The sequence below is a fragment of the Nycticebus coucang genome, chromosome 21 (assembly GCF_027406575.1).
Source record: "Nycticebus coucang isolate mNycCou1 chromosome 21, mNycCou1.pri, whole genome shotgun sequence".
Taxonomy (NCBI): domain Eukaryota; kingdom Metazoa; phylum Chordata; class Mammalia; order Primates; family Lorisidae; genus Nycticebus; species Nycticebus coucang.
Window position 1 is genome coordinate 38442009 of NC_069800.1, and position 13596 is coordinate 38455604.

General features: G+C 43.6%; 1 protein-coding gene across 1 annotated transcript; it reads left to right on the plus strand.

Moving 5' to 3' along the window:
* Positions 1-222: 222 nt before the first annotated feature.
* On the plus strand, positions 223-8795 carry DEFB123 (defensin beta 123). The gene is made up of 2 exons (XM_053574156.1): positions 223-376; positions 8579-8795. The coding sequence occupies exons 1-2, from the start codon at positions 319-321 to the stop codon at positions 8722-8724; spliced, it is 204 nt and encodes a 67-aa protein (XP_053430131.1). The 5' UTR covers positions 223-318; the 3' UTR covers positions 8725-8795.
* Positions 8796-13596: the final 4801 nt, after the last annotated feature.

Below are 13596 nucleotides of genomic sequence, written 5' to 3' on the forward strand. Positions count from 1 at the left end.
TGGCGCCCCCGTGTGGTGCCTGGGTTCAGGTGGTTTAGAGCAGGGTGGAAGGCCGGACCTTGGACCTCTTGGAGCAGGGTGGAAGGCTGGACCTTGGACCTCTCTCTACCGACCTACAGGACAAAGGGAGGCGTGTCAGCGCAGAGGTGTGGGCACCACACTGTGGAGGGGAGTGAGGACTGTACCGTGCGCAGCTGAGGGCAGAATGTGTGCTGTGGTTATCAGAGGGACAGCGAGCCGGGGCCGGGCACTCCCCCATGTTCCGTTAGGTCTGCGGTCACATCGCACTTGCAGCTTCACCTTGGGCGGTCTCCAGCCATGAAGCTCCTTTTGCTGACTTTGGCTGCACTGCTGCTCTTGTCTCAGCTCACTCCAGGTAACCTGGACCTCCTCAGGGCAGGGGCAGGGTTTGGAGACTGAGGCCTGGTCAGGGAAAACCCAAAGGGTGGCAGAGAGCAGGCTGCGGGTCACAATTTGGACCATGTTTAGGAGACACCCTCCCCAGCATCGGATGCCAGACGTTAGGTGCCAACTACGACGCACAGAGCTCCTAGCTAGGACACGCCATCCCCTCCTTTCCCTGCTCAGCTCTAGGGAGCATGTGCAGGTGGCCTGGGGTGTGAGGAAGAGTGGGGAAGGGGGGCAAGAGAGCAGGAAAGAGAAGAGGCAGCCGTGGTGCTTTTGCAGAACAGTCCCCAGAATGATCTAGGCTTTGTAAAGATCACAGCCACCTTAGTAGGAGAGAAAAGCTCATGTTTACTGTTGCTGCCTCTGTACCAGACGCTGTGTTGGGAGCTAGGACCACAGAGATAAATGGCATGGCCCTGAGGAGACAGTTACACCAGCACTTACAACCCAGGGTGACATGGCTATGTCAGAGAGAAGCCAGCCAGCTGGCTGGGTGCACATGGGAGGGACCAGCCCAGCCTGAGGGTCAGGAGAGTCCTGGTAAAGGGATACCCCAAGTCCTGAGAAATGAGTAGAAAAGCAAGAAGAGGAGGCCTAAGAAAAGGGTGTCCAGGCAAAGAGGTCAGCTTCTGTGAAGGTCCAGACATGGGAGAGACATGGCCTCCCATTCGGGGAAGCAGCACAAAGCTGAGGAGTGGGTCAGGGAAGCAGGGAGGAGTGAGCACACAGGGCCCAGGTCTGGATGGGCCTCAAACTCCAGGAGAGGGAGCCGTGGGTGACTTAAGTAGAGATGGCCTCTGGTTAGATCTGCACATCCCACCAAGTCCAGCTCCAGATGCTTGCTCCCTCCCGCTCATCTGGCAGCCCACCCCAAGGCTGTCAGCTCACCTTTCCACAGAGTTAGAATGGGTGAATTTCCTGCATTAGCTGATGTCAGTCCTCATGCCTGCCTATGACCCTGAAAACACTCACCAGGGGGAGAAAGGAAAGCCCAAAACCTAGTTAACCCTCCCCCACCATGTCCTAACTCTGTGACCCCGAAGAAGCAGCTCAGCTGCTCAGAGTGTCAATTTCCTTATTTCTCAACTGCTATAACAACATCAAGCGTATAGTAATAGCAGGGTAAGGGAACAACACGGGACACACTGAAATCTTGGTGTGCAAAAGAATGCTGTACCTTCTTCATTTTCTATAACATCCAAACTTTCCCAAGATCTGCCATCCTGATGGTGGGTGAGCTGGTGGAGGGAGGGGCAGGAGAGGGCACATAGAGGCTGTGCCAAAACTCGGTACTTAAATGTTTGTCTATCTGGTTTAAGATACTCTCCAAGTTAATTCAGTCTCTTTTGAATAAATATCCAGTCTTTTGGTATGTCTCCTTTCTTCCCCCCTTCTTCCAGGGAGAGCATCTAGATTTAGGAGAAAGTGAGTTGATATGTCATCAATTAATTAGTTGTTGCATTCAGTAAAATGGTTGAATAGATTTCATGTTCCTGGCACTGTGATGGGTGCTGGAGGCAGGATAATGAGCAAAGCAGAACAAAACAAGATGAGCAAAATCTTTGTCTTCAGATTCTGTGGACAGAAGACAGAGATTTTGTTCCTCTACTGGAGGATCCAGAGATTTTACATTCTACTGGAGGATCCAGAGAATTTTGAAAATAAGTGAAACATCTGTCCCATGATGATGATGATGAATGCAAAGAGCAAAATAGGCATGAAGGAGGATAGCAAATACTAGGGGAAGGTGTTTTGATATTTTTAATGGAGTGCTAATTAAATGGCTCACTGGGACCAAAGGGACCATACATGGTAAACCATGTGGATATATAGGGAAGAATAATCAAGCTAGAGGAAATGACATGTGCAAAGGCCCTGGGGCAGGAACATGAGGAGGTGGGGAAGGTCCCTGTCCTGGACCCTGTGGTCCTCTAGGGTAATATCCCTCATTTTTTTGTTTGGGTTTTTTGGAGACAGAATCTCACTTTGTCACCCTTGGTAGAGTGCCATGGCGTCAGCTCACAGCAACCTCAAACTCTTGGGCTCAAGCAAGTCTCTTGCCTAAGCCTCCCAAGTAGCTGGGACTACAGGCGCCTGCCACAACACCTGGCTATTTTTAGAGACAGGGTCTTGCTCTTGCTCAGGCTGGTCTCGAACCTGTGAGCTCAAGCAATCCTCCTGCCTCGGCCTCCCAGAGTGCTAGGATTACAGGTGTTAGCCACCATGCCCGGCCCTGGTAATATCCCTCATTGAGAGCGACCAGAGTGTCCTCTTGTTACTGAATCCCATGGCTGATGAAATCTCTTGGCCATATTGAGGACCCCACCACTAACTTGGCCTTTCATTTCAACCAAATTTCCTATCTGATTCCTGGATTAATGCTTTTCACATCTTCCCTTACTGCCTTCTGCATTTTGTCACTGGTTTTCCTATCTTAACCAAAGACAAGGGAGTTTGGGGACCTTCTGGATATATTTTATGCTACAAGAGAGCAGAGAGAGATGTTCAGCCACTTCCCTCCGCTATTTCTAATCCCCCTCCAGAAGACACCATGATACGCTGTATCCATGCTGAAGATAGAATTAATTTATAAAGTGCCCAGTGTGGAGGCTCAGGCCTGTAACCCTGGCATTCTGGGAGGCTGAGGCAAGAGGATGCCCTGAGCTCAGGAGTTCTAGACAAGCCTAAGCAAGAGCAAGACCCCACCTCTACTAAAAATAGAAAAATTAGTGGGGCTTTGTGGCAGAGATCTGTAGTCCAGCTACTCGGGAGGCTGAAGCAGGAGACTCACTTGAACCTAGGAGTTTGAGGTTGCTCTGAACTATATGCTCTAGCCTGGGTAACACAGTGAGACTATGTCTCAAAAAAAAAAAAAAAGAAAAGAAAAAGAAAGGAGATGAGATGAGATGGAAATCCTCCAAAAAGCTAGCGAATTTCCCTGCGCAAATAAGGGGAACGAAGGGGAAGTGCAGGGTAAATGAAGCCATGTTTGATAGACTTCAAGGCAAGGCAGGGCCAGGCAGTGGGCAGTGCCTAAGGGAGGTTAACATCAGACCTTGGCTGAAAAAGGGATTCAAGGTCCCACTTCCATGGAAAGTACAAAATTAAGATAGATGCAAAATTTTGTATCCTAAAACCTTCTGATACTTTGTACCTAGCTCTGAAATCAAGCCTGCCTTTCTATATTTAAAGAAAAAAGTTTCTGTGAGCTACCTGGGGTAGTTTCTCCCAGAGAAGAATACAACGTTCCATTCTTGCTGATATTATATCAAATACAAGTTTCTGACACTCAAGACTTGAACAAAGAGGGTTTCTCAGCACTTTGTTTATATGTTAGTTAACAAAAGCAGTTTCACAGGTTCACACTGGCTATCTGGAGTGATGGGATAGTCTAGGCTCATCTCGTACAATTCCTACGCCAGATCTTGAATTAGTTCTAAGGTTTACAGTAGAAATTTTTACCTTATCACATTCTACTTTCAAATAATATGCCAATTTACATATAGGGTTAGAATCTTAAGCAGTATAGTATATTTCCATTTCCCCCTCTCTCAGTCTTTGTGCTATTATTATACATTTCATTTCTGCTTTTTTTTTTTTTTTTTTTGAGACCTCTCACTCCATTGCATTGGCATCATAGCTCACAGCAAGCTGAAACTCTTGGGCTCAGGCAATCCTCTTGCCTCAGCCTCCTGAGTAGCTAGGACTACAAGCGTGCACCCCTATGGCTAGCAATTATCTTTCCAAAGAAATAAGAATAAAAGTTTTTTGCGTTTGCCTACATGTTTACTAGTTTTGACTCTCTTTGTTCCTTTATATAGTCATTCAGATTTCCATATGGAAGCATGTCTTCTGCCTTAACATTTCTTATAGTGAAAGCTTTCAGTGATAAATTTTCTCAGGTTTTGAATATCTGAAAAAAGTCTTTATCTCTCCATTTTAGAGGATTTTTGTTATGTAAAGAATTTGTTTTTTTTTTGAGACAGAGTCTCACTCTGTTGCCCCAGGTCAGAGTCCCATGCAGTGGTAGCTCACAGCAACCTCCAACTCTTGGGCTTAAGAGATCCTTCTGCCTCAGTTTTTTATTTTTAATAGAGATGGGGGGTCTCACTCTTGCTCAGGTTGGTCTTGAACACGTGAGCTCAAGCAATCCACCCACCTCAGCCTCCTAGACCACTAGGATTACAGGTGTGAGCCACCATGTCCAGCCATGTAAAGAATGCTGGGCTGACTTTGTTTCCATTTCACTACTTTAAAGATTTCTCTCCACTGGTCTGCTCGTGTCAGTTTCTGACTCTAGCAGTGGACATAGTTTTTCCTAAGTGCTTAATGTGTCTTGTCCTCTGAGTGTTTTAAGATGTTTTTCTTAATCATGATTTTTAGCAGTTTGATTATGATATGTCTCTGCATGCTTCTCTTTAGGCTTTATTCAGCTTGGAGTTCACCGAGGTTCTTGGATCTATGGGTTTAGAGTTTTCATCAAACTTAAAAATTTTCAGACGTTATTTAGTCAAATATTTTTTCTGTCCCTCCTCTCTCCTCTCCTTTTGATATTCCAATTATACATATGTTAGATGGCTTGCTATTGTCCCATGGGTCACTGATACTCTGTTTCTTTTTTTTTTTTTTCCAGTCTTTTTTCTCTCTGTGTTTCATTTTGGATAGTTTCTGCTGCTAAGTCTTCAAGCACATTTATCTTTTCTTTTTCACTCTAATATACTGTTAATATCACTAGGTTTTTCATTTAATAGTGTTTCTTCTCAAGTGTTTCTACATGAATTTTTTTTTTTTTTTTTTTTTTGCATCTTTGTCTCCTCTCTTTTTTCTCAGGTTTTCCTCTACCTTCTGGAGTATTTAGAGCATATTTACCATAACTGTTTTGTCATCTTTGTCTGCTAGTTTTATCACCTTTGCCGTTTCTCGCCAGTTGATTGGTTTTCTCCTGGTTATTAGTCATATTTTTCCACTGCGTTTGTATGTGTGTATGTGTGTGTGTGCACACATGTGCATCCCTGAAAAATATCTGGATGCTGTGCACTGTAAATTTCCCACTTTTTTCTGTTGGGTTTTTTGTTTTATTTTAGAGATGGGATCCCACTCTGGCACCCAGAGTAGAGTGCAGTGTGGCAGAATCATAGCTCACTGTAACTTCAAACTCCTAGGTTCAAGCAACTCTTACATTTCAACTTCCCAAGTAGCTAGGACTATGGGTGTGCACCACCATACCCTACTATTTTTTTTTTTTTTTTAAATATGGTCTCACTATGTTGCCTAAGCTGTTCTCAAACTCCTGGACTCAGGTGATCTGCCCTCCGCAGCCTCCCAGAGGAGCCACCCAGCAAATTCTACACTTTTGGTTGCTTGTATTTTGTTGTATTCCTTTAAAGTGTGTTAGGTTAGTTGTAATCAGATGAATATTTTCAAGGCTGACTTGAAGCTTTTTCAGAATAGACAGGACATCCTTTAGTCTAAGGCTAATTTAGCCCCATTCAGAAAGCAACAGCATTCTGAATACTGAATGCTGCAAATGTTATAAGGTCCTCCACGCAGGCAGGTGGAAACATAAGCTATTCCCAGACCTATGCAATCACTGAGAATTATTCTGCATACTTCTTTTTAATGACTTTTTTCCCAGGCCTTTGGTAGTTTCTCTAGCACATGCACAGATAAGTATTTAAAGACTAGTGGGGTTCCCTCTGCAGACCTCTTCGACCGGGCTCACTCACCTTGTTTGTTCTCTCTCTTTCTCTCTCTTACTATGAACCACAAATTTTAGCTTAGTTGGCCTCCTTGAACATCAATTTCTATCTCCTCAATTCACTCCATGCAGTAAGACTATTAGGCTCTGTTGGGCTCCCCTTTTTTGCATTATAACACAGAAACAGCTTCTGAGCAGTAAACATGCGAGTGGGCACAATCACAGGACTCACTTCATTGCTCCCCTTCTCTCTAAGATCACAGTCTCATGCTATCTGTTTCCCAGGGTCTGAAAACCATGGTTTCATATACGTCTATCCAATTACCTTGTTGTATAAAGCAAGAGGGTAAATATGGTCCCTGTTACTCCTTCTCGGCCTGAAGAAGTCCCATGTCTTATAATTTTTATATTTTTCTTCTTTTTCATCCTCTATTTCTCCTAAGACATTATCTGTTGAAATTATTTCTTTCAGGCTAGAATTTTTCTGAAAATATATTTTTACTTCATTACCAATTCTTTCTGTCACCTTATTTATGAAATTTTTTAATGCTGGTAGAGTTTATGTTATTTTTTTTTTTTTTGAGACAGAGTCTCACTATGTTGCCCTCAGTAGAGTGCTGTGGTGTCACAGCTCACAGCAACCTCAAACTCTTGGGCTTAAGCCATTCTCTTGCTTCAGCCTCCCAAATAGCTGGGACTATAGGCGCCCGTCACAACACCCAGCTTTTTTTTTTGGTTGCAGTTGTCCTTGTTGTTTAGCAGGCCCAGGCCGGGCTCAAACCCACCAGCCTCCGTGTATGTGGCCTACTCACTGAGCTACGGGCACCGAGCCAAGTTATGCTATTTAATTTAGCATCTACAACTGCTCTCTGAAATGGGTGCTTTTATGCCTTTTTTAATAAGAGGAAAATGGACCAGGTGCAGAGGCTCACACCTATAATCCTAACACTCTGGGAGGCCAAGAGGGGAGGATCCCTTGAGCACAGGAGTTTGAGAACAGCCTGAACAAGAGCAAGATCCCTCCCACCCCAGCTCGGTGCCCGTAGCTCAGCGAGTAGGGCGCCAGCCACATATACCAAGGCTGGTGGGTTCGAGCCTGGCCCAGACCTGCTAAACAACAATGACAACTGCAACCAAAAATAGCTGGGCATTGTGGCGGGCGCCTGTAGACCAGCTACTCGGGAGGTTGAGGCAAGAGAATTGCTTGAGCTCAAGAGTTGGAGGTTGCTGTGAGCTGTGATGCCACAACACTCTACTGAGGGCAACAAAGTAAGACTCTGTCTCAAAAATAAATAAATAAATAAAAGAGCGAGACCCCTCATGTCTACTAAAAATAAATAATATTAGCCAAGCATTATGGCAGATGCCTGTAGTCCAAGCTACTCAGGAAGCTGACCAGGAGGATCTCTTGAACCTAGGAGTTTGAGCTTGCTGTGAACTAGGCTGATGCCAGGACACTCTAGTCTGGGCAACAGAGTGAGACTCTGTCTCAAAAGAAGAGGAGCTCTGTGCTGTGAAAGGAAGTAACTTGATGAAGATTTCCCAGTTTACATGTGGTAAAGCCAGGTTTCAAATCCAGGTTTTCAAAGCTTCAACAGTTCACGCACCACTGAGAGGAAACCTCCATGGAGGGCCAGAGTTAGGAATGGGTATCCAGAAAGGATGTGAATCTATATCACTCTTTCCTGTCCCATCCCTTTTTCTCTGTGTTGGCCTTCTACCATTCCTGTCAGAAGAAAATAGCTTAAGGCTTGGTGCTCGTAGCACAGTGGTTACAGTGCCAGCCACGTGCACCGAAACTGGCAGGTTTGAACCTGACCCAGGCCTGCTAAACAACAATGACGACAACAACAACAACAACAAATAACCAGGTGCTGTGTCAGGTGCCTGTAGCCCCAGCTACATGGGAGGCTGAGGCAAGAGGATTGCTTAAGCCCAAGAGTTTGAGGTTTCTGTGAGCTGTGATGCAATGGCACTCTACCCAGGGCAACATAGTAAGACTCTATATCAGAAAAAAAAGAAACCAGCTTAAGTGACTTAAATAGAAGTTAAAGGTTTTATTCCAGTGATGTACACCAAGATAACTCAGTCAAAGCAGAAGTAGAGTTTTTATAGAGAAAAGAGGGGTGCAGGTCTTTTGCTTTGCCTCAGGTAGCAGGTCTTAATGATTGCAAAATTGTGGTTGGAATGCTTGGACATTGTTTCTGTTTGTCATGCCCCATCCCATCCCAGGGACTGTCAGAACAGTTCTTTCAAGGGCAGGTTTTGAAGTGTGCTGGTTTGTGTCTCAGTCTAGATTCCTAGGCCAGATAGGTAGCAAAAAAATGGGGGGAAGGTGAAAGGTGGAAAGGATCAAAGGGAAGGGAACTTGGACCCTCTAGCACGCCTGCCTTAATCCTTTTACAGACTTTTCAAATCCAGAGCCTATCTCTTCCTGAGACTGACACTGTTCTTATTTCTGCTTCGTGTCAGGTGGCACCCAAAGATGCTGGAATCTTCGTGGCAAATGCCGCCATAAATGCTCCAAGAAGGAAAGGGTCTATGTTTACTGCACAAATACCAAAATGTGCTGTGTGAAGCCCAGGTACCAGCCAAAAGAAAGGCCATGGTCATTTTAAGTGTTTGAAGCCTAAAGCCATGCAAATGTAGATGAAGCTCCCCGGAGTCTGACCCCAGCAGGTTCCTGAGCTCTGTCAATAAACACTTCTGGACTATCCCTGTGTTTGCCTGTGTCCCCTCCAGCACTTCTCAGGAGACTCCCTTTCAGGTGGTTTGGGACTTCAAAACCATTTTCATAATGAAACATTATTTGCCTTTTTAATCTCACTCTCTCACAAGTGTCTAGTGGAATTTTCTGGAATCCACATATGATGACATCACTGTTCCAGCCGCTAACAAAGTATGTGCTTATGTATTCTTGTGTTTCTTAAATCTTTTAAGTTCAAAGGCTTAAGACGTAACTGTATTTTGCCGTGCACCCGTGTATAGTGTACACCCACATTTTGGGACCAAACTTTCAGGAAAAAAAACTTTCATTTAAAATTTTTTTTCTTCAGAATCATTTTTACTCATATCTAACCAGCAGAGATGGTCAGCTCGAACCCAGACGAACTAAAACCACCTCAAAAGGCCCACGTCATTACAACACAGCAGGGCAAAACCAGAAGTGGGGACAGAGTTTCGCCTGAGTTCTTTTCTGAGAAAAGCCATCATGTATTTGCACACAGGCGCATCATGGTCATTACAAACTCACTGGCAACGCAGCCCCCGCACAAATCTGCCAGTGTGGGAATCCCTGGGGGCTCTTTACATGTGGCGTTCATACAACCCGCCTCTTCCTCAGTCATAAATGAGCTCTTGCTTTTTATGGGGGAAGGCGATCTGTGTGTTATCTTGAGTGATGGCACCATTTGTTTACTCTGGAACTTTGATGGGGAGGTGACAGCTTATTTTCTCTGCTGAATCTGAGATGCAATAGCCTGTCAGAATATCTAAAAAGACAGGTAGGTGGGATTGCCTTAATAAAAAGCCAGACTCTGTAAGTATTTAATCTCTTGTTATTCAGAAACCTGGGCTCTCAGGAAGCAAACCCTCCCTTGGAGGGGAGGAGAGAGGGAAAGGGGGCAGGGGGAGACACGGGGCACAGAAATCAGCTGAAACACTCCACGCTGTTCTGACTCCATCTCGTGCAGGCACTATAGAACTGAGACAAGGTTAATTCTGCATATACATTTTCAGTTCAAGTTCCTTTCTCAGCCACCAACTTTAATTGTAAAATTCTGCTTACCATTTTCTCCAGTTTGTTGCTCCTAGATCTCACTCCAAATTTCCATTCAGAAAAAAAAGAAAACAGCTTAAGTGACTTAAATAGAAGTTAAAGGCTTTATCCTGGTTAATCATCAGAGTGACCTATGGCCCGCCAGCGAAGGGCGTGGGCATTCTATTTCCACTTTTCAAAAAAGTAAATGGCCTGGCTGAACACGGTGATTCACGCCTGTAATCCTGCCACTCTGGAGGATTGAACTGGGAGGTGAAGGCGGGAAAATCACAGAGCTCTGGAGTTTTGTTTTTTTTTTTTGCAGTTTTTGGGTAGGGGCTGGGTTTGAACCTGCCACCTCCAAGCATATGGGGCCAGCGCCCTACACCTTTGAGCCACAGGCGTCACCCAGAGCTCTGGAGTTTGAGACCAGCCTGAGCAACAGCAAGACCCTGTCTCTACTAAAACTAGAAAAAAATTATGTGTTGTGGCAGGCACCTATAGTCAGTCCCAGCTACTCAGGTGGCTGAGGCAGGAGGATGGCTTGAACCCAAGAGTTTGAGGTTGCTGTGAGCTAGGCTAACACCAGGGTACTCTGGCCTAGGCAACAGGGTAAGACTCTGTGTCTCAAAAAAAATTTTTTTTAATAAAATTTACAAAAATAAATTTCAGAAACATATTTTCTAGAAAGATTTTCAAATTTCGGATGCCTAGCTTTAAAAAAGTCAGAAAATTCTAAAATATTCTATCTTCAACTACTAAAATTGAGAGGTAGTTTATAGCCAAAAGTTCAACAAATTTTATTGTAATATTTTAGCCATCATAAAGCATGTTATCTTTTATATTGATTAGTGATAATAAATATGTCCAGGATAACTCACTTTTGCATAATACTTTCCTTTATTCTTTATTGTTTTTATACTCAACAGCATGTATAAATTGAAGATAATTTATCATCCTCGATGTCATGGGGCATGATTTTGGAATCTTTCCTATCTATGAAACTTTGAGGTGACCAAATTCACAGTAAGCTTTTTCATCATCCTTACAAGCTGTGAGGAATTCTCAAACAGAATTTTGTGTTGGAAGACTTATGTCTAAATAGAATTAAAGACCAAAAAGGCATATACATTTCTAATAGGCTTTTTTATGTGATGAATGATAACATTTTAACAAATATTTGAACTGTAATATAATCTCTATTGTTTTCCCTACTACTAATATCCAAAACATTTAAAATATTGTTTGGATATAATGCTCTTAAGATTATCGAGCTAACATATTCTCTCAGTATTTAAATTAACTCACCTGGCAGCACCTGTAGCACAGTGGGCAGGGTGCCAGCCACATACACCTAGGGTAGCAGTTTCGAACCTGGCCTGGGCCTGCTAAGCAACAATGACAACTACAACCAAAATATAGCCAGGTGTTGTGGTGGGCACCTGTAGTCCCAGCTACTTGGGAGGCTGAGACAAGAAAATCACTTAAGCCCAAGAGTTTGAGGTTGCTGTGAGCTGTGATGCCACAGCATTCTACCCAGGGCAACAGCTTGAGACTCTGTCTCAAAAAAAAAAATTTAATTAATTAATTAACTTAGTATATTTTCTTATCAGTTGAATTATTGAAGTTCTTAATTATTTTTCTTCCTAATGTTGATAGCTTTCACAATCATCTGTTGCAACATTTTATTCCTGCAGTAATAAATATACACTTATTTCTCAAAAGACAAATGAGTTTAAATATGGACGTCCATTCCAAGTCACATGGAGAGTGTCTACCTATGTTTGAAAATGAGTACTCCTATATTAACAATAAATTCAAATATTATGCCTTGTTCTTATTACTAAAGGTGTTATGCTTATTGGACATGGACATGCCGGTAAACCATGCATTTATGAAATCATCGAGCACACCCAAGTTCAGGGCATGAGAAATAACACCAAAGTAGGTATTTGGATAAATCCTTCCAAAGAGTGAAGCTGAGGCTGAATGTTCAGACCAAAGTCAAAATTGGGTTTTTCCAGCCAGGGTGAGGTGGCTCGTGCTTATAATCCTAGAACTCTGGGAAGCCAAGGTAAGAGGATCCCTTGAGCTCAGGAATTCTAGACCAGCCTAAGCAAGAGGGAGACCCTGTGTCTACTAAAACTAGAAAAATTAGCCGGACATTGTGGTGAGCACCTGTAGTCCCAGCTACTTGGGAGGCTGAGGCAAGAGTTTTCACTTCAACCCAGGAATTTGAGGTTGCTCTGAGCTATGGCGATGCCACTGCACTCTAGCCAAATCATACAAAGCAAGACCCTGTCTCAAAAAAAAAATATTCATTTGTTTATTTATTCATATAACAAATATCTATCATCTACCTACTGTGTGCCAGGCACCATATTAGTCTCTAGGTAAATAAAGCAAACATGGACTTTGCAAGTGTGGCGGCTATAACCTGTTAGAATATTCCAAGTAGAGAGAACAGCGCATGCATTGGCCTTGCAGGGGTGGGGCTTGTTCAAGAAACTGAAAGAAGGGCCATGTGGCTAAAGCCTGATTGGTGTGCAAAGGAAGGAAGCTACACAATAAGAAGCGGGGTGCAGGAGGTAGACCACACAATACTTTGATGTTTGGATTTAACACAAGTTCTGGAACAAACTATGCATTGAAGTAAGGGAGTGCTTGTCTTTCTCCAGTCACTTCTGTTTGCTGATAGTATCTGCTTCCTCAAATTTCGGTTTTACCCCACTCCTCCTCCCACCACCCACTCCACTGTTCAGCCTTGACTTTTACTAAGGCATCTTTTCACCTTCAACCTCAATTATAAACTGCTTTATTCTTTCTGTATTTCCCAATTCAAATTCTTGAGACACAATTTACAACCACCAAGATATGGAAACAACCCAAGTGCCTATCAACCCCTGGGTAGATTAACAAACTGTTGTATATGAATACCATGGAGTACTATTCAGCTGTAAAAAAGATGGAGACTTTACATCTTTTGCATTAACCTGGATGGAGTTGAAGAACATTCTTCTTAGTAAAGTATCGCAAGAATGAAAAAGCCAGTATCCAAATACTCAATACTAATATGAAGCCGGTAGAAAACCTAATACACACCTACACAAGAGAAAAACTCAATTCAATTTAAGTTGGGGGTGGGAGGGGGAGAGGAGATGAGGGAGGGGGATTGGTGTGCTCCCACCGAAGGGGCACAATGTAAGGGTGTACGGCACACCTCCTGGGGGCAGGACACAACTACAACAGGGACCTCACCTAACAAACGCGAACATTGTAACCTAATCATATTAATCTGAATTTTTTTTTTTTATTGTTGGGGATTCATTGAGGGTACAATAATTCTGAAATTTTTTTAAAAGAAAGAAATGAAAAAAAATTCTTGAGACAGACTCTGATTGATCCAATTCGTCATTTTGTACCAACCCATCCCATTGGTCAAGGGTCAGCCTATAGGATTAACTTGGCTTGGGAAAGTGCTCATTTCTTGCCCAGTAACTGGGCATGATGGAGAGGGAGCTCCTGGTATGACTTCATACGACTGCATATGTCTTCACTTCAGCCAGGGCTACGAGCAGGGCTAGACTCGGATGAGTGGATGGAACAGGCACAGTGTGCTGTGTGTTCACATTTCCATGCATCCTTGCAATAAACTTCTCTGGGGAGAAATATGTCTGCTCCTCTCTCCGTGTAACGCAGAACCCCTAGGCCTACAGGGAAGTGAACATCATCA

Bases quoted from the DNA above. Each gene is read 5' to 3' on its own strand.
- DEFB123 (XM_053574156.1), top strand. From the start codon at position 319: ATGAAGCTCCTTTTGCTGACTTTGGCTGCACTGCTGCTCTTGTCTCAG. The intron at 377-8,578 runs GTAACCTGGACC...GCTTCGTGTCAG, and splicing joins CTTGTCTCAGCTCACTCCAG to GTGGCACCCAAAGATGCTGG.